Source organism: Pelophylax lessonae (assembly GCF_965119305.1).
Source record: "Pelophylax lessonae genome assembly, chromosome: 6".
NCBI classification, from domain to species: domain Eukaryota; kingdom Metazoa; phylum Chordata; class Amphibia; order Anura; family Ranidae; genus Pelophylax; species Pelophylax lessonae.
This window is the reverse complement of record NC_138773.1, coordinates 26,807,321-26,829,912: the sequence shown is the minus strand read 5'-3', so window position 1 is coordinate 26,829,912 and position 22,592 is coordinate 26,807,321. Positions and strand designations below refer to the sequence as shown.

The following is a 22,592-nucleotide window of genomic DNA, read 5'->3' as shown; positions in this document are numbered from 1 at the left end:
ACTACTAGCCACTGATTGGTCAGAGAATCTCACCCACCCCGTTGTTATCCCACCCACTTAACTTTAGTACTACTTTAGTGGAAAAGCAAACCTATACCGTACCGAACCGTTCCGACACCGTACCATGCGGTACCGCAGTGGAAAAGCAAACCGGGCCAAGCAGGGCCGAGTAGAGCCGAGCCGGTACTAGCCGGTACTTGCAGTGGAAAAGTGCCATAACAGGCCAGGTTTGCAAGATAACAAATACATCCCAGGTGATATCATTTGCTGCTCAGTGATTGCAGTATTCTAGTCTGCATCTCTCCAAGGTAATACTTAAAATCCGGCCTGTTAGTGTGCCCTGAGGACCAGGGTTCAGGACCACTGATGTATAACACTGGCCTGAATGTGGAGTAAAGCAACCCCATTCAGAAACCCACCGTGGCATGAGTAAAGCAACCCCCTTTAGAAACCCACCGGACCCTGGGACTCATCTATAATGTACACTTAGAGAAAACTAAAGCCAACATGGGAGCTCCCAAACACACAACAGTCACATGTTTTAAACTGTATTTAAAGTAGAGATGCACCCGAAATTTCGGCCATGGAAACATATTGGCTAAAAATGGTGTTATCTGCATTTTGCCGATAAGAGAAAAAAAAGGTGCCGATAATGGCACTGAAGATGCACACAATTTTTCCCTGATTTTACCACTATTTTACTGTGCTTGTGGTTTGTTTATCCATAGGTCATGTGACTCAAAAACCGCATCAAGTAACACAGGTGTGTTAATGATGCGTTTTCTGCTTTTTCAATGCATTTGAACATGAAGGTACGTTTTTTGTGCATTTTTTTTTTTTTATTGACCAAAAATGCAGCAAGCAGGATTTTAAAGCAGAGGTTGTAAACCCATGAAACTTTTTTTTTTTTGCTGCAACCTGAATAAGAAACCCATAATGAAACACAGTTGCATTTTAGATGCGTTCTTGCTGCGTTTTGAATTAATTTCAACGGGGAGCGTTTTTAATGCAGTTTGCCAAATATGCAGCAAGCAGCATTTGACGCCACTTCAAAAGGTGCCGATAATGACGACAAATTCACCTTTATTTAAAATCATATTAATTTAAAAATCGAATACAATTATATATAATATATATATATTTTTTTTTTTTTTAAACTGTCATTTTTGGTTTCGGCCAAGTACATCCTGAATTTCCGATAGCAAAATTTCAATTCGGTGCACCTCTAGTTTTAAAATATGAACACTTTATTCGGACATAGCCATTAGAACAGACACGTTGTTCTCAATTTCCTTGTAATTATAGGGAAGATACCTCCAAAAGAGTCTAAACTTTTATCACATGCCTCCCCCATACATCGTAGACCCTGTAGGAAGTGAGGGGCAGTCTTCTCTTATAGAGTCACAGACAACCTGATAGAATTTTTGACTTTTTTGGCCTCATTCATGGACTAAACGCTTGTAATCCCAAAAGCTGATAGAGATGCAAAAAAAAGATAACTGAGTACAAAACAGAACTCCGACACAGTGCTGTAAAGGATAACTGGACTACAGTCCATGGGAGGCCACAACTGAATACTCTCCTGCCTTGTGTGCATTGCTTCTGTTCATGCACAGAAAATACCATCCTAATCCTATGGAGAGGCCATCCCCCGATGGGGTGAAGAATAGGCCTCTATATAGGAATGAATAGGATTTTCCATTTATGCACAGAAGGCGGCCTCGGGCTGCACAGCACGGGCAGGGGTGTGAATAGGAAAATATAAGTCATAAAAAAGGTGATGAGTCAGTTAAGGGATAGCTGGTTAAAACATTTTTTATCAATTTGTCCTAGAAGTGAACTTGTCATGGCATAAAGCATATAAGGTGACAATACCACTGGTATGCAGGATCTTGTGGTCACAATATATAGTCATGCAAGGCTTCAAACCAATTCTAGTGTCTGGTACAACCTTTTTTTTTAGAGCTCTGGGCCAGGTTGCAACCTCTCTAGGGAACAAACTCCATCTCTGCCTTACCTGTCAAATGCCAAGCGATGCGACCGGAAGTGGGAGCAGGTACCTGCCAAAACTGGATACCTGTTCCCTACCTCCCAAAAAATTAAAACGTCCAAAAGTGGTAGAGGAGGGGGCGGAGAACATAAAGCGGGACCCCCCCTTCTAGGATGAGGTTACACTTCTAAGATGGAGAGGAAAAAAAAAAAAAGTTTCTAGTACTTGCGACTGGAAGTATCTTTGCGACTGGTGAGTGTCCTTGCGACTGGTGAGTATCTTTGCGACTGGTGAGTATCTTTGCGACTGGTGAGTATCTTTGCGACTGGTGAGTATCTTGCGACTGGTGAGTATCCTTGCGACTGGTGAGTATCCTTGCGACTGGTGAGTATCCTTGCGACTGGTGAGTATCCTTGCGACTGGTGAGTATCCTTGCGACTGGTGAAGTAGCTTGCGACTGGTGAGTATCTTTGCGACTGGTGAGTATCTTTGCGACTGGTGAGTATCTTTGCGACTGGTGAGTATCTTTGCGACTGGTGAGTATCTTTGCGACTGGTGAGTATCTTTGCGACTGGTGAGTATCTTTGCGACTGGTGAGTATCTTGCGACTGGTGAGTATCTTGCGACTGGTGAGTATCTTGCGACTGGTGAGTATCTTGCGACTGGTGAGTATCTTGCGACTGGTGAGTATCCTTGCGACTGGTGAGGATCCTTGCGACTGGTGAGGATCCTTGCGACTGGTGAGTATCTAGTGACTGGTGAGGGTATTAGCGACTGGTGGGTACCCCAGGTTTTGTACCAGGGAAGTTAGAGGTAGTGTAGGTAAGGAAGAGCAGGTCGTTAATATTATCCCCATAGAGTAGTGGGTAATAATGTCCGACAGGATTGGGGATGCCACTCAGTGCACTTCTTGCGGCATGTATGCGTTCCTTGATGAAACAATCGAGGACGAATACTGCTGTGCAAGATGTGAGCGACTTGTTGCTCTGGAAGCCCACATCGTGGATCTAGAGAACACAGTGACAAGACTGCGTGGCATCTACAACCTGAAAAGGAGCTTGGACATTACCCAGCAGGCGCTGGCAGGGGTCAGCATAGAGGAGGAAGGAATAGAGGAGACGCAAGCAGCAGAGGTACGCAGCTGGGTGACTGTTAGGAATGTTAGGGGGAGGAGAGTCAGGGAGGCCAGTCCTGAGTTGGTACACCCTAACATGTTTGCTGAGTTGCAGGTTGAGGGGGATATCAACTCAGGGGTGGCAGAGCTGGAGCATGCGCCCTCCCCCAGCTGCCAGGGGAGGGACGGCTCCAGGAAGAAGGGGGGCCGTAACGCAGGAAAGGTTAGACAGGTTGTGGTAGTTGGGGACTCAATTATCAAGAGGACAGAGAGGGAAATCTGTAAAAAAGATCTCGTGAACCGAACAGTTTGTTGTTTACCGGGCGCCCGAGTTCGGCACATCGCAGATCTGGCAGACAGATTGTTGGGCGGGGCTGGGGATGACCCAGCGGTCATGGTGCATGTGGGCACTAATGACAAAGTTAATGGTAGGTGGAGGATCCTTAAGAACGATTTCAGGGACTTAGGTAATAGATTGAGGAAAAGGACCTCCAAGGTGGTTTTCTCTGAAATACTGCCTGTACCTCGAGCCACACAGGAGAGGCAGAAGGAGCTTAGGGAAGTTAACAAGTGGCTGAGGAATTGGTGTAGGAAGGAGGGGTTTGGGTTCCTGGAGAACTGGGCTGACTTCTCAGTCGGCTACCGGCTCTTTAGTAAGGATGGGCTGCACCTTAATGGGGACGGTACAGCTCTTTTGGGGAGAAAGATGGCCACCGAGTTGGAGGGGCTTTTAAACTAGGAGACGGGGGGGAGGGCTCAGAAGTAGAATCAGTCAGGAGGGAGCAGAGGACTGAAGGCAGTTGTAGGGTCAACAGCGACAGTAGGTCAACAACATCAATTGGCGGGTCTGTGCGGGAGAACAGCAGACCAAACAGAAATAAACAAAACCGCCAATCACGTTTAACTTCCGTAAAACTAAGAGGGGTATATGCTAATGCCAGGAGCCTAGCTAATAAGATGGATGAGTTGGAAATGTTAGTACATGAGGAAGACATAGACCTTGTGGGAATAGCGGAGACTTGGTTCGACCCCTCACATGACTGGCTGGCCAATATCCAAGGGTATTCGGTGTACCGGAAGGACAGGGTTGGTAAAAGAGGGGGAGGGGTATGTCTCTATGTCAAGAACAATATAAAGGTGCTAGAAAGGAGTGACATTACGGATGGGATGAGCATGGATTTAGAATCTGTGTGGGTTGAACTCGATAGGGAAGAAGATAAGGGAAAAGTAGTTGTGGGGGTTTGCTATAGGCCACCTAACCAAGGGGAGGAGGTAGAGCTGGAATTTTTAGCACTAATAGGTAAAGCGGCAAAACTAGGATCAGTCATCATATTGGGGGACTTCAATTATCCCGACATTGACTGGGAAGAGGGGACTGCACACTCGCATAAGGCCCGGCTATTCACGGAAACCTTACAGGATAACTACATGTCGCAGTTGGTGGATTCCCCTACTAGAGAGAATGCTATCCTGGATCTATTGATCACTAATGACCCAGACATAATCTCGGAGGTAGGAGTCCAGGACAACCTGGGCTCTAGCGATCACAGGATGATCACATTTAGTATAAATAACAATATAAAAAGGCAAGTGGGGAACATAAGAACCCTAAACTTCAGAAGGGCAGACTTTCCAAAATTGTACTCATTGATGGAAAGGGTAAACTGGGACCAAACCCTGGGATCACTGACCACAGAGGAAAAATGGGAATGCTTTAGAACAATATTAAGCAAAGGCATCTTGCAGTGCATTCCTATGGGGAATAAATTTAGAAGAGACAAAGCCAAACCTGGCTGGCTAAACCGTAGCGTTAAAAAACTTATTAGGGGAAAAAAATTGGCCTTCAAGAAATATAAATCAGAGGGCACAGTATCGGCCTTCCAGCAATACAAGGAGGAAAATAAGAAGTGTAAACACGAAATCAAGATGGCTAAAATCAACTTTGAGAGACAAATAGCGGAGGATAGTAAAAAAAACCCAAAGAAATTCTTTAAATATATCAACAGCAAAAAAACTAGGGCAGAGCATATTGCACACATAATTAACGATGATGGGAGGATGGTTACAGAGGACACTGAAAAAGCAACCGTGCTGAATTCTTTTTTCTCGTCAGTCTTTACGCAGGAAAAGGAAGGGTACACTGACCATGACTGTATGGTTAGTAGTAATACACAGGACTTGCCACTATGGCTAACAGAGGGGGAAATCAGGGAAAGACTGGATAAACTTAACACAAACAAATCACCAGGCCCGGATGGCGTACATCCGAGAGTGCTCAAGGAACTCAGTATGGTTATATCTAGACCACTGTTCCTGATCTTTGCTGACAGTATTAGGACAGGAGATGTACCAGGGGATTGGAGGAAGGCTAACGTGATTCCGATATTCAAAAAGGGCCAGAGACATATCCCGGGAAATTATAGGCCTGTCAGTCTGACATCAATAATATGTAAACTTTTGGAGGGGATGATAAGGGACTATATCGTAGAGTATGCTAAAGACAACAACATCATCAGTAGTAACCAGCACGGGTTTACAAATGGGCGTTCTTGTCAAACCAATCTCTTAGCATTCTACGAGGAAGTGAGCTGTGAGCTAGATAGGGGGAGACCAGTGGATGTGGTGTACTTGGATTTCGCTAAGGCGTTTGATACAGTTCCCCACAAGCGCTTAATTTATAAAATAAGGTCTGCAGGTATCGACAGCAGGGTTTGCTCTTGGATACGGAATTGGCTAAAAGGCCGTGTCCAAAGGGTAGTAATAAACAGCGCATACTCAGACTGGTCTGAGGTAGTAAGCGGGGTGCCCCAGGGCTCAGTCCTGGGACCAACCTTGTTCAATTTATTCATAAACAGCATTGAGGAAGGGATCAGTAGTTCGTTATCAGTTTTTGCAGATGACACAAAATTGGCCAGGGCAATAACTGCACAGCATGAAGCAGATATCCTACAGAATGACCTGGACAAAATTACGGAGTGGGCAACGACATGGCAAATGAGGTTTAATGTGGAGAAGTGTAAGGTTTTGCACTTGGGGACCAAAAACATAAAAACACAATACACGTTAGGAGGGGAACCCTTGGGGGAATCAAAAATGGAGAAAGATTTGGGAGTCTTAGTTGATGATAGATTAGGCAACAGCATGCAATGCCAAGCGGCAGCTTCCAAAGCCAACAGAATATTAGCATGCATAAAGAAAGGGATGTATTCCAGAGATAAGACTATAATCCTTCCACTTTATAAAACTCTGGTCCGACCGCATCTGGAGTATTCTGTCCAGTTCTGGTCGCCAGTCCTCAGGAGGGATGTGTTGGAGCTGGAGAAAGTCCAGAGAAGGGCAACTAAACTGATTAGGGGGTTGGAGGACCTTACCTATGAAGAGCGGCTGCAATCGCTCGATTTATTTTCCCTGGAGAAAAGACGTCTGAGAGGGGACATGATAGCAATTTATAAATATCTTAATGGGGATCTCAGCTTAGAAGAAAAGCTGTTCATTCGAAGGAATTGCATGAGGACTCGAGGACATACAATGCGATTAGAGGAGAAGCGTTTTAACCTCAGGCAACGTGGGGGGTTCTTTACTGTTAGGGCTACAAGATTGTGGAATTGTCTACCACAAGAGGTGGTTTCTGCGGGTAGTATGGTGACTTTCAAAAGACTCTTAGACTTACATCTCAAGGATCAGGAGATTGAGGGCTATGTTAGATGATTACAGTCACACACACCTACACAGGTTGAACTGGATGGACTATTGTCTTTATTCAACCTCGCCTACTATGTAACTATGTATTTTTCTTTTTTATATACTGTTCATTGAAGTACATAAACGTTGTCACAGATGGGCTGGATGCCGCCACCTTCAGGATCAGGATGTTAGCTGCAACCTAAAAAACTAAATGCCCGCCTAAGAGGGTGGCCAAACCCCCTATTTACAATACAGGATGTGTTTTTTTTTCTAGCATTCTCAGAAGTGGGATCAGAAGTATTTCTCCAATTTTTGTTCCAATAACATAGCTATCTCAGCAGATGCCAGCTTTGGCTGGAAAGTTTTGCAGGCAACAGTTTGAGTACTTCCCTTTATTTTTGTCTTTCTGGCACTGCTTTGGGACATCCCATCTGTGATGAGATTTGGCTGTGTCATTCAATGAACGATAAGAGTTCATTGAAGGACACAGCACCCCTCTGGTCTTTTTTCACTGTCCCGGGGTTATTGTCCCAACTCTGCTGGCTACTAACTGAATCTTGTATTGCAGATAGGGGTGTATGGCCACCACCATAGGGCCAGCCCTTAGGCATGCTTTTAGTTTTAATTTGCACCTAGCGTCCTGCTTCTGAAGGTGGCAGCATCAAACACATCCGTGCCAAAGTTAAGCTGTGTCCTTCAATGAACTCCGACAAAAGGATTTCATGGTGAGTAGAAAAATCCAATTTTTACACTAGACGCTGATCTTTCACCTTACGATTACAGAGCCATATAGGTCTAAACACTTTTTTTTGAGACTATATCTTTCCTTAGAGCCTGGTTGGTTGGAATTTTTGGACTGCACCTCTTCAAATAAGCTGTCAAGAATTAAAAAAGCATTTCCTCTTACCCGTTCCTGCCCGTTGGCCGTTCTAGCAATATCTCCAAACCTCAGGAAGGCCTCGGCGGACACATCCTCAAAATTTGCAGGTGGTGGGGGAGTGTATGGCCCGTGCATGGGCATAGGTGGGGGAATCTCTTCTTGGACCGTGGTCTCCTGTGTGGCCCCATCTGCCGTCCCTTCATCCTCCTCCTCTGTGTCAGAAGGCAGGAAGGAGAATTTAGAGCGCTGTTCCTTAAGTAGCGCCTCAATACGCGAGTCTAGACTGCTGCTGTGCTGTGTGAAAGGCAGGCTCTCAGAGACTCCGTCCGGGAGCGGAGAACAGGAACGTGCTGGGGAAGGAGGAGGGGAACAGGCTGGGAGCGGGGGAGGTGGAGGCGGCGGCTCCCAGCTCTCAGTAGGTGGCGGTGGGGGCTGCAGTGAAGAAGAAGATGGTGGAGAAGGAGGAAGTGGAGGATGCAGTCGATAGTCCCTGTCAGTCTGAGGATCGTCCGGTGGGAGTGGCGGAGGTGTAGGCAGGGGAGGAGTCCCAGAAAAGCGGTGTAAAGGTGGCTCCTCTGGAGGCGGGGGAGGTTTTCGATGTCGAGACCGGTAGGACTGAGGAGAGGTTCGATGTTGGTGCCTGTGGTACCGCCGGTGACTGCTATCGTGCTGAGAAGATGAGGAGGAAGCTGAAGAATAGTGGTGTCCAGAGCGCCGTGAGTAGGAGTCGCCAGAGCTGTTCTCCTGCCGCCGTGACTTGTATCCTGAGGTGTCATGGGTGCTGGAATGGCTGGGGGTACTCTGCCTGTGGGAAAAACAGCCAATCAGAAACACAACATACATAATGGTGACATTAGCACTGCCCCCCCCCCCCCCCCATACATTAAAGCCCAATTCCAGACCAAGCTATTTTTAGAGCTTTGTCATATAAACAATGTCAGCTTGTAGGTACATCAGGATCTCTCCAAACTCCCCTGAGAGCTCCAGATATGAAGAGTGGGAAGACGCACTTCCAGATCCCCACTGCATGTGAATGGTGCGTACAATCTACACCAGCTTCACTTCATTGACATCGACACAGCACCCTGCATTATGAATAGCACAAATGGAGACAGACACAACCCATTGGTGACCATTATAAGCATCTGCTCTATGCAGAGGGGAGCCGGACGTCCAGCTGTAAATATTAGGAGCTCTCTATGGAGCGTAGAAAGATTGTGACGTATTAAGAAATGGACGCTGTTTATGTGAGAAATAAAGATTTACAAAAAAAAAAAAAAGTGTCTGGTGTAGGAATTTGAAAAAGACCCTGTCACCATTCTTCTGCAAACACCATTCCCTAAACCCTTTATACTCACCTTACCTGTGCGCCCTTACAGCTCCTTGCTCGTCCACAGTCCGCACTGAAATCTGCTGTGCTAGATCTTCGGGTCATGTGACAGTACACTGGCCCAGCAATTGGCTGCTAGGCCACATGCACCATCACAAGAGACTATGTCACATACCCCCTCATACCTGGTGTCCGGTATTCTCATCAGCTGTAAAGGAGAAATGAACTGTGAAGAAGCACTGGTAAAGCGAGTATAAAAGGTCGGGGGATGTCCTATACAGAGATGCTGTCACCTTGCCCTGCATGAATAAGGCAACAGGGTCTCTTTACCAACATATTACACCCCTTTCCTTTTCAGGCTGTTTTTCCGTGATAGTTTGACCGACGAAACACGTAGAGCGCCATTACGTCCCTTCCGGTTCCAGTCTTTGGAACGCATTAGAGTTCCAGAAGCTCAGTTTTATCACACTTGATGTCTTCTCTTATTATGAGGACCTGAGACGGATTGACCTTTGCCATATCCATCTATCGATTGAGGCGAGATACCCCTGTACGGGGTTATTTTTTTCTGGTGAGTGCATCAGAGCGTGAGGGAGCACGAGCACTTCTACCTCACCATCCCAAGTGTTGTCTGGGACCAGCACATTCACGGACTTGAATTTACTGCTTTATTTATTCACGGACCTTACATTGCATATCTATTTAAATTTACCTTTTTTATTTATGTACTGCCACCCACTTTAGCACTTTTTTTACGATACATGATATATCACTGCCATTATTTTACTTGTTGGTCCATCACTTTGCACAGAGTCACTTTATCATTGTCACTTTTTGAGTGGACCTCTATATATTTGTGCACTATTATGTATTTAACTTTTATTTTATAGTGTATACCAGGGGTACTGAATTAAAATTCACGGAGGTCCGCTTAGTAATATCTTCTTCCAGCGGAGGTCCGAATCACGTTTGTGATTGGATTCAGATCCTTTACATTACAGCACCCTCTCCTAGGCATTCCCATCTCTGCAGCTGGGGAACGCAGGTGAAATTGCACATGTTCCCGACCCGCAGAGGAACACGCCACACTTCAGCACAGCTTGGTGCTGCACAATTTAAAAAAAGGGCCAGGGACTTGTTTCCCTGCATTTCTCATGGGTAGTGCAGCCCATTAAAATGAATGGGCTGACCTACCTGTGACATGCGCAAGCATAGATCTGAACTGAGCCCCATATCACAATCCCATCCTTACATCAGTTCCACAGTGTCCACTGCACATCACAGTTCCCTTCCCTTCACATCAAGATCACTCCTTGTGTTATCATACCCCCTTAACATCAACACCCTTCTTAGCCCCCTCATTACAGTACTCATATCGCCCACATTGTCCTCAGCCCCTCATTACAGTCCCCAACTCCCCCACATTATTGTCCTCAGTCCCCCCAATAAAGTATTTAGCTCCCTGACATTCCTGTCCCCAACTTCCTCCATTACAGTACTCAGCCCTCTATTACAGTACCCAAAACTCCCCTACATTACTGTCCTCAGCCCCCCCCCCCCCCCCATCACAGTGCTCAGCCCACCAAATACAGTACTCAGCTCCCCCACATTATTGCATTATTGTCCTCAGCCCCCCAATATGGTATTCAGTTCCCCCACATTACTGTCCCCAGGCCCCCCATTACAGTACTCATTCTTAACCCCCCCCCCCCCACACACACACACACACACACACACACACACACACACTAGAGTACTCAGCCCCCACAGAGTACTCTTCTTTGCAGTACTCAGCATCTCCCTCCTTCCTACATTACATCTGCCTACCTTACACAGACAGGAGGACTCGAGGCATAGCAGGTCTGAATGGAGGTTGGAAGCTGCAAGATGGCGATTGGTTGCTTAGACTGCCCTTCATCTTGGCAACCAATCACTGGCTTGTTCATCTCGGGGAGTTCCCTCCCCTCCCTCCAGAACTGTCCCGCCTCCCCGTCAGCTCTGCAAGTCTGCAAAGAAAGTGTGAAAGCTGAAAGGAGAACAGGCTTCTAAATGGCGCGACCGCTGCAGTCCAGGAGAGAGAGAGTGGTGGGGGCCGGACGCGGACCGCGGGCCGCCATTTAGTGATGCCTGGTGTATACTATCGATATCTTATTTGCACATGATATCTATAGCCATATTCACATATTCTTAATATGTTTCATATGAACTGTTACATCTAAATTATTGGAAATCATTCCTTTTTATTTATGGTTTTGGTATTTTTGTACACTTGACTGCACTACCAGCCATAATCTTCTCCCTAGGCAGCGCCAACATCCCTCCTAATTTTCTGATAGTTTGACTGACATTTACTTACATGCACCACTGTACCCAAATGATTTTAACATGACCTTTTTTGACATAGAGAGAGAGCTCTTTTGGTGGTATTTCATAACCACTGTGTGTTTTTACTCCCCCGCCCCCTTTTATATATTATAAAAAGCAAAAATTGTTACACGTGTCGTGAGCCAAACACAAATGTAGCGCAACCCCTCCCACAACCCCAGGCAATAGCATAGCCTTCCAAGAGTGCACTGATGTCACCTTTCTGAGCTTGTCATGGGTTTGGCATACTGTAGTCTTTATTTTTACCAGGGGCAAACTTCTCTGTCTGTACTGGATTAGAAATTCTAATATAAACAGAGTGGATATGCCGATCAAATAGCTTCTCAAAAAAAAATTAATAAATAAGGCTCCTTTCACATTAGAGCGTCACCAAATTTGCAAAATTTCCAGTCTGACTTTACAGCACGACTTTGGATGCGATTTTGATTCAACTTTACAATCTATGGTTTAAAGTCAAATCAAAAATCGCACCAAAAGTAATGCAGGCACCTTTTCAAAGTCACTGCAAATTTAAGTCGCAGTGATTGGAACAGGTGCCATTGAAAAGAATGGTGTGCGATGTGTCGTGAGACTAAAAGTCACATGACAAAATCGTACAAGTGTGAATGGTCTCTACAAGTACTGCATGCGCGCTCTGCTGCAAGATACATTTTTCTCTTTCAGCAAGCTGCATAGCCACTGTATGAGGAAGGGGAGGGCTTGATTAGTATTTAATACTTCAGCGTTTACTGGTGTGATTGGTTCACAGCAATCCAGGACACAGAGCCATTGTGACTGGCTCTTTAGATTTTACCTGTGATTTGCACGGTCTAATGACAGCATAATCATAGGCATTGTGAGCGTGTCTGGAATGTGAATAACCAGCAAACACAGGTATGTTTTAAAATGATACTCCCTGCAAAAAAACATGTGCCGAAACGTAAGGGTGGGCTTTAACACCCACACACGTGTAGCTGGGCAGCCGATGTTTCTGTGCTGAGAGTGCATTCCCAGCACATAAACTGCTGTTGGTCTAGACTAAAAATTGGTAGCTGGCAGGACCGGCTCTCCATCATGTGAGCACTGTGGCACCACTGTGTGGTGCCTTTCAGTGCACTGTGATAAAATGCAACATGTGCCTGTCAGCTGCATTTCAGTGTGAAGGAAAGGTACACAGGGCACAGAGAAAGCAATTGTTTTCTATGTGCTCTAGCAGTGACTGGCCTTGACCATTGCATAAAAATGCCAGTCACTGCACTTTTGTAAATAACCCCCTACTAACCCTCCTTGTGCCCAAACACTTACCTATGGTTCCTTGTTACCACTGTAAATGTTTCGCGAACCTCAATCAGGTTCAAAATAGATTTCTTGCTGCTGGATCTGATTAAATAGGTAATTAGAGTGCATGCACGGGGATATCATAGACTGACACACATGTTCAGGTAAATGATACTACTTTTATTTCTAATGGACAGTATATTATATAGTTAGTAGGCGGTGTCACCACCGGCTCTGGAAGATCTGCGCAATTGGCAAAACTTCATGGTTGTACGGGGAAGGATTCAGGGTAGCTAAGTGATAAGCTCTTGCAGCGGTCTGTCAATTTCTTAAGAAGAGGGAGCAGGAGTGTAGCTTGCGGAGCGCTGGGTGTTTAAATAGACACACAAAGCACCAGCCAGGAGCGTGCCTACACAAGTGTCTCCTTAGCAGTCAGCAAAGCTAAAAAAGGAGATACAGTACCAGCAAACAGGAAGACAGAGCAGAGGTTCTGGGACCAGCTAGATAAACCAAGATGCATTGGGAAGGAAGGAGGCGGAGGAAGACTATACATATTATGAAACTTCAAACTTCCTTAACTAAAATTTACAAACAAAGATTATTGAATAGAACTTTAATAAAGGGTCAGTTTAACTGAAATTTCACTGTGTATTAGAAAGTTAAACCACAAAAAAGAAGAACCCATCTCTCAGGAACACCACTGCTGAAGCCACAGCACTGAGTTCCCAGGTCTGCACACTTACCATTGACATTATTAGGGGTTCCCAACATCTCTAAGCCAGGTTCCCAGGTCTGTAACACCCACTGGGTTCATTATGAGGGGTTCCCAACAATCCCTGCACCCAGGTTCCCAGGTCTGTAACCTGTTGTACCCATTACGAGTAGCTCCCACCATCTCTGCATCCAGTTTCCAGGTCTATAACCTGCCGTACCCATTATGAGTAGCTTTCACTAACCCTGCACCAAGTTCCCAGGTCTGTAACCTGCTTTACCAATTATGAGGAGCGCCCACCCTCCCTGCTGGATTTATCGGTTATGAAGCAAGATTGGAACACACACTATGCTAAATTGAGCTGGATCACAGCAAGGACTCACACTTAAGATCCCAAGAAATCCATGAGGCTTTCTTTACTTTAAAAGCTCCAGGTTTCCTTTCACTTTAAAAAGTTTGAACGGACCAAGCTGGTCCACACAAACTATTTCCTTCACGAAGTACTGCAGTGTCTCTAAGCACTGTACAGTATGTACTGTATGCAGCTTCAGCGACATACAGTACACCGTGCTGGGTCCGGAGGTGGGACAGAGACTCCCATCTCACACCCGGAACAATGCAGAGTTTAAGCGTCGCTCAGCCATTTATAGGCAGCTTTGTATTCTGTGAATGAATACAAAGTTTCCTTTGATTGGCTGAGGTCAAGAGCATGATGTCATCATCCCACCCCTGCTCCAATCAGAGGTAGCTTTGTACTCATTTACAGCATAAAAGCCGCCTATTAATAGCTGAGCACCACTCAGAGTGACTCTTCATTGTTCCGGGTGTGCCGACCCAGCACGGGGTACTGTATGCAGCTGAAGCTACATGCAGTACATACAGTACTTAGAGACACTTCAGTACTTTGTGAAGGAAACCGTTTGCTTGGACCAGCTTGGTCGAAACAAACTAAAGTGAAAGGAAACATGGAAATTAGCTTTAAGTAATAGAACTCATTTATTAACGAAAAGGTAACAACAACATGAGTCAACACCCTTTGAAGCACTTAATGTCATTGCAAGCACCTAGAAAGCCTCTGTGTGAAGTTTGCTGCGGGTGGCCCCTGTACCTGCTGGAGTAGGCAGAGTCCTGAGAGAAGGGGGTGCCGGATCTGGGAGTGTACGGGGTGCCCTGGGAAGAGGACAGGGATGGTGTATACTGGCTGTACAGAGATCCAGAGTCTTGAGACGATGGGGTGCCATTTCCATGTTGGAAAGAGGTGTCGCTGGACAATCGCCTTCGACTATCAGCCTGCAGATAAAACAGATTATTACAATCAGCGAGTAATTCTTCCTGGCCAGACATGCTGGGAAACTGCATTAAGGCCCAAGTTTAGCTAAATATAACATAATAAACAGCACAAGTGACATAAATTAATTAATGTTATAGTATGATGTGTCCCTTGTGTGAATTCTTCTTTCAGAAGGCATTTTCCTAAAAAAAAACCTGCTTACTGCTTCCTACCCATTATATATTCCTATGTAGCGATCAGGCTAAGCAGAAGGATGATGGATCAAAACATATGTGAGGGTGAGTCCAAGCAGCAAGTTAGTTTGGGAGGCTTCTGCAGGTGAGTGTACTGGGTTTCTATACTTCATATCTGCTGAACAGGGTGATGGGGGAGTGCAGGGAAAGGAAGAGTTTGCGGAAGATGGAACTACTCACCTGTTCAGGCAGCAGCCTCTCTTGCGCCCACCTACCAGTGGTGGGAACTGTCTGGGCATTGTAGGTACCGCTCACAATCAAATCGTAATATTTTTTCCGCTGTTGACCTGCAAGAGGCACATTATTTCCCAGTTACATTAATCATCATAGAAGTCAGCCTCCCAAAATCAACATTCTCTTCTGTGTTTACCTAATAGGTCGAGCTCAGCATGCACGATGTTGCCCATCACGGATGTGTTGTGAAGGTGAGCGACGGCCTCCTTTGATGACCGAGAGCTGGAGAAGAGGACCTTGGCCAGGCCGAGGTGTTTGCGCGTCTCTGGATGCAGCAAGATCTCCACTTCTTCCACGTTTCCGAATTTGCGGCACATGTCTGTCAGGAAGGGCTCGCGGATGTTGTCGTTCAGATGGGCAAACGTGACTTCTTTCTGCGGGAGCTGTCCGATGTAGAACTTATCGTACTGGTGGAAGAGAAGAGGAGAGGTTAAAAGCTGGTCTCCCCTTCTGTCTTGAACAGTTGTACTGGCTCCTCTCTTGGACTGAAATTGCTTACACTGATTTCACTGCACACAACTTCTCACAGTGTGCATTAGAAGCTGCAGCAAGTCAGAGAGCAAGCCACAATTCCTTCCCGGAGGACGTCTATGCATCATCTAAACCTTTCCACCCCAACCTGATTGCTCTACCCCTTGAATCATTGGATTTCAGCATCATATGTGGATGTTACCTTGGGTGGTATGCATGCAAATTCAGGCTCTCCCCTTTTAATCATCGGATTTAAAACATCACATGTGGATGTTACCCAGAATGGTCTGCATGCAAATGAGGCCTTCCTAGGAATGTCCGCTCCAGCAAGCATTTTGACAGCCACATAACACCTCCCAAGAGGTGTTTTGTAATCCTGACACAATGGGGTTGATTTAAGAAAACTGGAGAGTGCAAAATCTGGTGCAGATGTGCATGGTACCAAATCAGCTTCTAACTTTAGCTCACTTAATTAAGCTTTGAATAGAAAAAAAATCTGGAAGCCGATTGGTTTCTATGCAGAGCTGCACCAGATTTAGCAATCTCCAGTTTTTGTAAATCAACCCCATTCTGTCCTAGGGTGACAACACTGCTCCTCCATAGGTACAGTACCAGTCAGTGAGTATGGTCACCCTAGGACAGGAAGTGTGTTACTGGCAGATCACCAGGTGAGGATAAAAAGGAAAAAAAAAAAAAAAACACATTAAAAAGAAAACCAACCACTACATCTAAAGGACTGCTAAACTGCAATAAATCATGTTTTTTGTTTTTGGGTTCAGGTACTCTTAATTGCAAGCTCCATTATTTTACACTGTTAAGCACTCTGACACTAGGGGGTTAATTTACTTAGTGTGTTAAACCCAGGAGCCTGCATTCACTATATCTGGCCTCCCATAGTACACAGAACATGGAAATTTGATTATTTTAGTAATTATAAACTACTAAACACCTTTTTTCCTCATACAGTGAGGGAAAAAAAAGTATTTGATCCCCTGCTGATTTTGTACATTTGCACACTGACAAAGAAATGATCAGTCTATAATTTTAATGGTCGGTTTATTTTACCAGTGAGAGACAGAACAACAACAAAAATATCCAGAAAGACACATTTAAAAAGAGTTATAAATTGATTTGCATTTTAATGAGTGAAATAAGTATTTGATCCCTATCAATCAGCAAGATTTCTGGCTCCCAGGTGTCTTCTCTACAGGTAACGAGCTGAGATCTCAGTTCCCTATATAAAAGAAACCTTTGCACAGAAGAAAATCAATAAGGCCCCTTTCACACATGCTGTCCGTTTTTCTATGTAAAAATGGATGACAATGGATGATCATCAGTTAACATCCGTTTTCATCCACTTCCGTCAATGTCCGTTTTTTTGAACGGATGAATGCCCTATTTTTCATCCTTCAAAAAAACGTATCGGATGAAAAACGGATAACAACTGACGAAAAACGGATGAAAAACGGATAACAACTGACGAAAAACGGATGAAAAAAGGATAACAACTGACGAAAAACGGATGAAAAAAGGATAACAACTGACGAAAAACGGATGACAACTGATGAAAAACCGCTACATTTTGACGTGACTGAACTGATGAACTGAACGGACCGTATATGTGAAAGGAGCCTTAGATTCCAATCTCTCCACCATGGCCAAAACCAAAGAGCTGTCCAAGGGTGTCAGGGACAAGATTGTAGACCTACACAAGGCTGGAATGGGATACATGTAGGGATTGACCGATTATCGGCAAAGCCGATATATCGAGGGCCGATATGCACTTTCCCCGATATATCAGAATCAGCCCCGGAAAGTGCTTGTACCGGAGTTATGTCTGCAGCTAGAGGCATCATCCCGGTACCGGCGTCCATAGCCGACGGTTGTCTGTCTTGTAATGACAACCGATGCAGCTAAGAAGCCACTCGGATGTCATTACAAGAAGCAGGAGCAGGAGGGGACGTCCCTCCCCCTCCCACCGCCTTTTGCGGCTCGCCCGGATCCCCCGTCCCCCCCGGGAGTCCCAGGCAACCAGCTTGCACGGCCGCTGAAGACCCGATCAAAGCCACATTCGGCTCCGATCAGGTCTCCATGCAAAAACCCAAAGTGATGTCACTTGGCGTTTGGACTGCTTTTAAGTGCAGAGGAGGGGTTTGAGGTCTTTTATGGCACTTTTCCACTGCAAGTACCGGCTCGTACCGGGTCGGCTCTACTCGGCCCTGCTTGGCCCGGTTTGCTTTTCCACTGCTGGTACCGTATGGTATAGTGTTGTAACGGTTCGGTACGGTATAGGTTTGCTTTTCCACTAAAGTAGTACTAAGTTAAGTGGGTGGGATAACAACGGGGTGGGTGGGATTCTCTGACCAATCAGTGGCTAGTAGTGACTGCATGCAAAGGATTGTGGGATATGGTACCAGTTTGGTACCTGTTGGAACCACAATCGAGTAGGTACTGTTTTTTCAGAGCCGTACCGTTCGGTTCCATGCAGTGGAAAAGCAAACCTATACCGTACCGTACCGAACCGTTCCAACCCTATACCATGCGGTACCAGCAGTGGAAAAGCACAAAAGCGTGCCGAACCGGTACGGTTCCATGCAGTGGAAAAGCGCCGTTAGACCTCCAGATCCGTCCAAAAAAGTACCTGTCAAAAAAAAAAAAATGTACAAAAATATCGGCCAATATCGGCCGATACCGATATGCATTGGCCAAAATATTGGTATCGGCAACAAAAAACCGATATCGGTCGATCACTAGTTACAAGAACATTGCCAAGCAGCTTGGTGAAAGGGTTACAACAGTTGATGCGATTTTTCGCAAATGTAAGAAACACAAAATAACTGTCAATCTCCCTTGGTCTGGGGCTCCATGCAAGGTCTCACCTGGTGGGGTTTCAATAATCATGAGAATGTTGAGGAATCAGCCCAGAACTGCACGGGAGAATCTGGTCAATGATCGCAAGTCACCAAGAAAACAATTGGTAACACTACAGCGTGAAGGACTGAAATCCTGCAGCGCCTGCAAGGTCCCCGTGCTCAAGAAAATACATGTACAGCCAATCTGAAGTTTTCTAAATGAACATCTGAATGATTCAGAGGAGAACAGGGTGAAAGTGTTGTGGTCAGATGAGACCAAAATCAAGTTCTTTGACATCAATTCGCTGTGTTGGGAGGAGGAGGAGGAATGCTGCCTATAACTAACCCCAAGAACACCGTCTCCACCCTAGCCAACATGGAGGTGGAAACATGCTTTGTGGTGTTTTTCTGCTAAGGGGACAGGACAACTTCACCACATCAGGGACGATGGACGGGGCCATGTACCATCAAATCTTGGGTGAAAATCTCCTTCCCTCAGCCAGGGCATTAAAAATCGTGGATGGGTATTCCAGCATGACAATGACCCAAAACACAAGGCCAAGGTAACAAAGGAGGGGCTCAAGAAGAAGCAAATTAAGGTCCTGGAGTGGCCTAGCCAGTCTCCAGACATTAATCCCATAGAAAATATGTGTCATGTTTTGCGAAGGGGTCAAATACTTATTTCACTCATTAAAATACAAATCAATTTATAACTTTTTTGAAATGCGTTCTTGGGTATAGTTAGGATTGGACTGAACTACTTTTAAGTAAATCAGGTCTGTTGCTCTACCAGACCGAGCTGTGCTGTTTAGCAGAGCTGTGTAAATCTCAGAACAGCTTAACAAAATTGGAATTATGCAGACGTGCCTGAACCATGGCAAACTCCACATATAGGGATGCACCAATACTATTTTTTTTCACAGCGAGTACAGGTACCTGTAGTCTTTTTTTTTTTTTGTCCTCGCTGATACCAATAAGCGATACCTGCCGGCAACTGTTTTGTTTACACTATTATGGCATTTTTCCACTGCAAGTACCGGCTCAGCTCCACTCGGCCCTGCTTGGCTCTGTTTGGTTTTCCACTGCATGGTACCACATGGTACGGTGTTGGAACGGTTCGGTTTGGTACGGTTTGCTTTTCCACTACAGTAAAGTGGGTGGGATACCAACAATTCTCTGACCAATCAGTGACTGGTAGGGACAAACAGTCAAGGCTGCATGCAAAGGATTGTGGGATATGGTACCGGTACGGCCCTCTTGGAACCACAACTGAGGTGGTACTGTTTAAGCGAGTCGTACTGTTCGGTTCCATGTAGTGGAAAAGCGCCGCTGTACCGTACCGTAACGAACCTTTCCAATACCGTACCATGCAGTGGAAAAGCGCAAAAGCGAGCCGAACCGTTCGGTTCCACGCAGTGGAAAAGCGCGATTGGAGTCAGCAATTGTACAAAGTATTGAAAAGTTATATACAATTGAAATAAAAAAGTTGTTTTTTTTTTTTTTTTTAAATACAAGAATAAAAAATAAAATCAACAAGAAAAAAATAATTAAAATGGAGAAGGGGAATAAGGAGTTATTTAGGGCTGATTAGAGTAAATAAAGATTATAAGGGGTTAAACAGAGGAACATTTAATTTAAAAAAACAGGTTGCTTTACACTGACTTCATCCGCAGATCGAAGTTCATCCCTTTGATCTGTAGATGAACAGTATATCGGTGCAACTCTAATATCAAGTCACCCGTTACCTTGAATTTGGGGATGGGAAGGGAGACTTCTCTTGGTTTGCTCCACATACGTTGTGACCGAGGGTCCCGCACATCTCCCAGTGGAAGAAATGGTCCATCCTGGAGGTCAGAGGAGAAGAGAAATTACTATAATCCTACAACTGGGGAAAGCCATATTTATTGTCTGACATTTCAAGAAGAATATATGCATAATAAAACAGATGTGAGATTCATGATGGATCTTTATTTTATGAATTACCTTCCCCACTTCTGCCCAGAGACAGGCTTAATCGAGGAGTCAAAATGTTGCAAAATATGACTGTGAGGGACTTCAGAGTGTAAGCTCCTCTGGTGCAGAGACAGACATGACTGGTTTATAGTCCACTGTTCAGCACTGTGGAATCTGTCATTGTAATGGGAGGTACTGTAAGTGTGTAAATTCATCTGGTGCAGAGACTGCTGTGCCTTGTGTTTACCTTCATGTACATAATGGAAAATATGTATATATACACATTTTTATTTTTTTACACAAATAGAGCTTTCTTTTGGTGTTGTTTGATCATCTCTGGGGTTTTTATTTTTTGCTTTATGAACAAAAAAAAAAAAAAAAAAAATACAAAGCCAAAAAGTAAAAAACTTTTTTTCAAAATTTTCAAACATATCTAATGAATTTACTATAAATCGTACAACTGCGAAAAAACATTTATTGTCTGATATTTCAAGAAAAATATAGGCATAATAAAACAGATGAGAGATTCATGATGGACCTTAATTTTATGAATTACCACCTACTGGACCCAACAAAAAACAAGGGGGGTCACCCGCAGAGCCCCTCCATAGAGGCCCGCACAATAGGAAATAACCCCCTCAAAAGGGGGCTGCCCACCGTGACACAGACGCGCAGGCAGGGTATCCCGATAGTCCAGCAGCGCTAAAAGGGGCAGGTGCCCTTCCACAATAATGGCGGCATGGTTGCCATCAAAAGTTAAGCAACCCCCTCAGCGCCACTGGTGCCAAGCATGGCCTAGCAGGCCGCGGCATCAATTTGTGTGGAGGCCCAGCCACAAACGCACTCATCCCAGCCAGGCTCACTGGGGCAGCCCCCACATAGCTCCCGACTAGTAGGCCACAAAGCCACGGCCTAAATTTGGGCCCGGATCCGGCCGCATTACGCGCAGACTCACAGATGCCAAACCATCCTTTCCCCCAGCCCAACCACTGCAGCAGGGAGCCCAGAAGACATCCCTACCCTAGTCACCAACCCCCAGGGTACCGGGGAACCCTGATCAACCCCCCCCCCCCCATCTGCACCAGGAAAAACCCGGTCAGCAGCAACTCTAATAAGCCCCCTTAAAAAGCATGGGGAGGGGGGTGGAAGGGGGGGGGGGGGGGACGACGACTGACAGTGACCACTGTGATTCTCACAGGAACAAAAAATAGCAAAGATAGGCAAAAATATATTTAAAAAGGAAAAAAGTTGCCAGGACCAGAGATCCCAGCAAGGAACTAGGTCCTACTCCTGCCTAGTGTAGAGTGCGCCGTAACAGGGAAAGGAGGAACCTGACCCTTAATTGAATAGGTTTGAAACACCGTCTGTCTGATTCATCTGGAAATGGTCTCAGCAGAAGCGGAACAACCCCTTCCGAGGTCCGTCCGTGAGCACAAACAGTGAGTCTGACTTCCTAAAAAGACTCCGTAGCTGCCAGATACACCCTAATTGCCCAAACCACATCCAAGGAATGCATGACAATTTCCTTAGCATGTTTTGGCCTGGGACACAGGGAAGGCAACACAATGTCTTCATTCAAATGAAAATCAGACAACCTTTGGAAGGAACGATGGACGGGGGGGATGGGGGGAGGAAGAACCACCAAGTAAGGCGAACGACCAGACAACACCGCCAGCTTCGACACCCTTAATGCAGAAGGGATTGCCACCAAAAAGGCCACCTTCTGGGATAACATAAGCAGAGGAACCTCCCTAAGATTTTCAAGAAGAGGTTTCTGGAGGATTGAAAGCACCAAATTGAGGTCCCAAGGCGGCAATGGAGACCGCACCGGAGGAGCCAAGTGTCGAACTCCCTGGATAAAAGTACGCACCAAGGAAAGTGTGGCCAATGGTCGGTGAAAGAAGGCCACCAAGGCCAAGACCTGGTCCTTGATAGTACTCAAGGCTAGGAAAAAGGAGTGAGGATGAACCCCAAGAGACTCACACATTGCAATGTACGACTTCCATGTACGATGGTAGATTTTCTAGCTTTTAACAGCGTAGGAATCACTGAATCAGACAAACCTCTATCTCTCAGCAACTGGCTTTCAACAGCCAAGCCGTTGAAGCCAGCGACTGTAAAGCAGGATGGAAGATTGGCCCTTGAGACAGCAGATCTTTCCAAGGAACATCGTTGACCAGCCGTACCAGATCGGAGTACTAAGACT

At 45.5% G+C, this 22,592-nt stretch overlaps 1 protein-coding gene across 1 annotated transcript in view; it reads right to left on the bottom strand.

The window, feature by feature from the left end:
- SETD1A (SET domain containing 1A, histone lysine methyltransferase) overlaps positions 1-22,592 on the bottom strand; it is a 117,206-nt gene that overhangs the window by 74,107 nt on the left and 20,507 nt on the right. The window contains exons 3-7 of the mRNA XM_082261133.1: positions 20,179-20,277; positions 15,247-15,517; positions 15,057-15,163; positions 14,461-14,642; positions 7,696-8,473 (exon numbers count right to left, since the gene is read on the bottom strand). Coding sequence (XP_082117259.1) covers positions 7,696-8,473; positions 14,461-14,642; positions 15,057-15,163; positions 15,247-15,517; positions 20,179-20,277 — 1,437 coding nt within the window. The remainder of the gene's footprint in view (positions 1-7,695; positions 8,474-14,460; positions 14,643-15,056; positions 15,164-15,246; positions 15,518-20,178; positions 20,278-22,592) is intronic.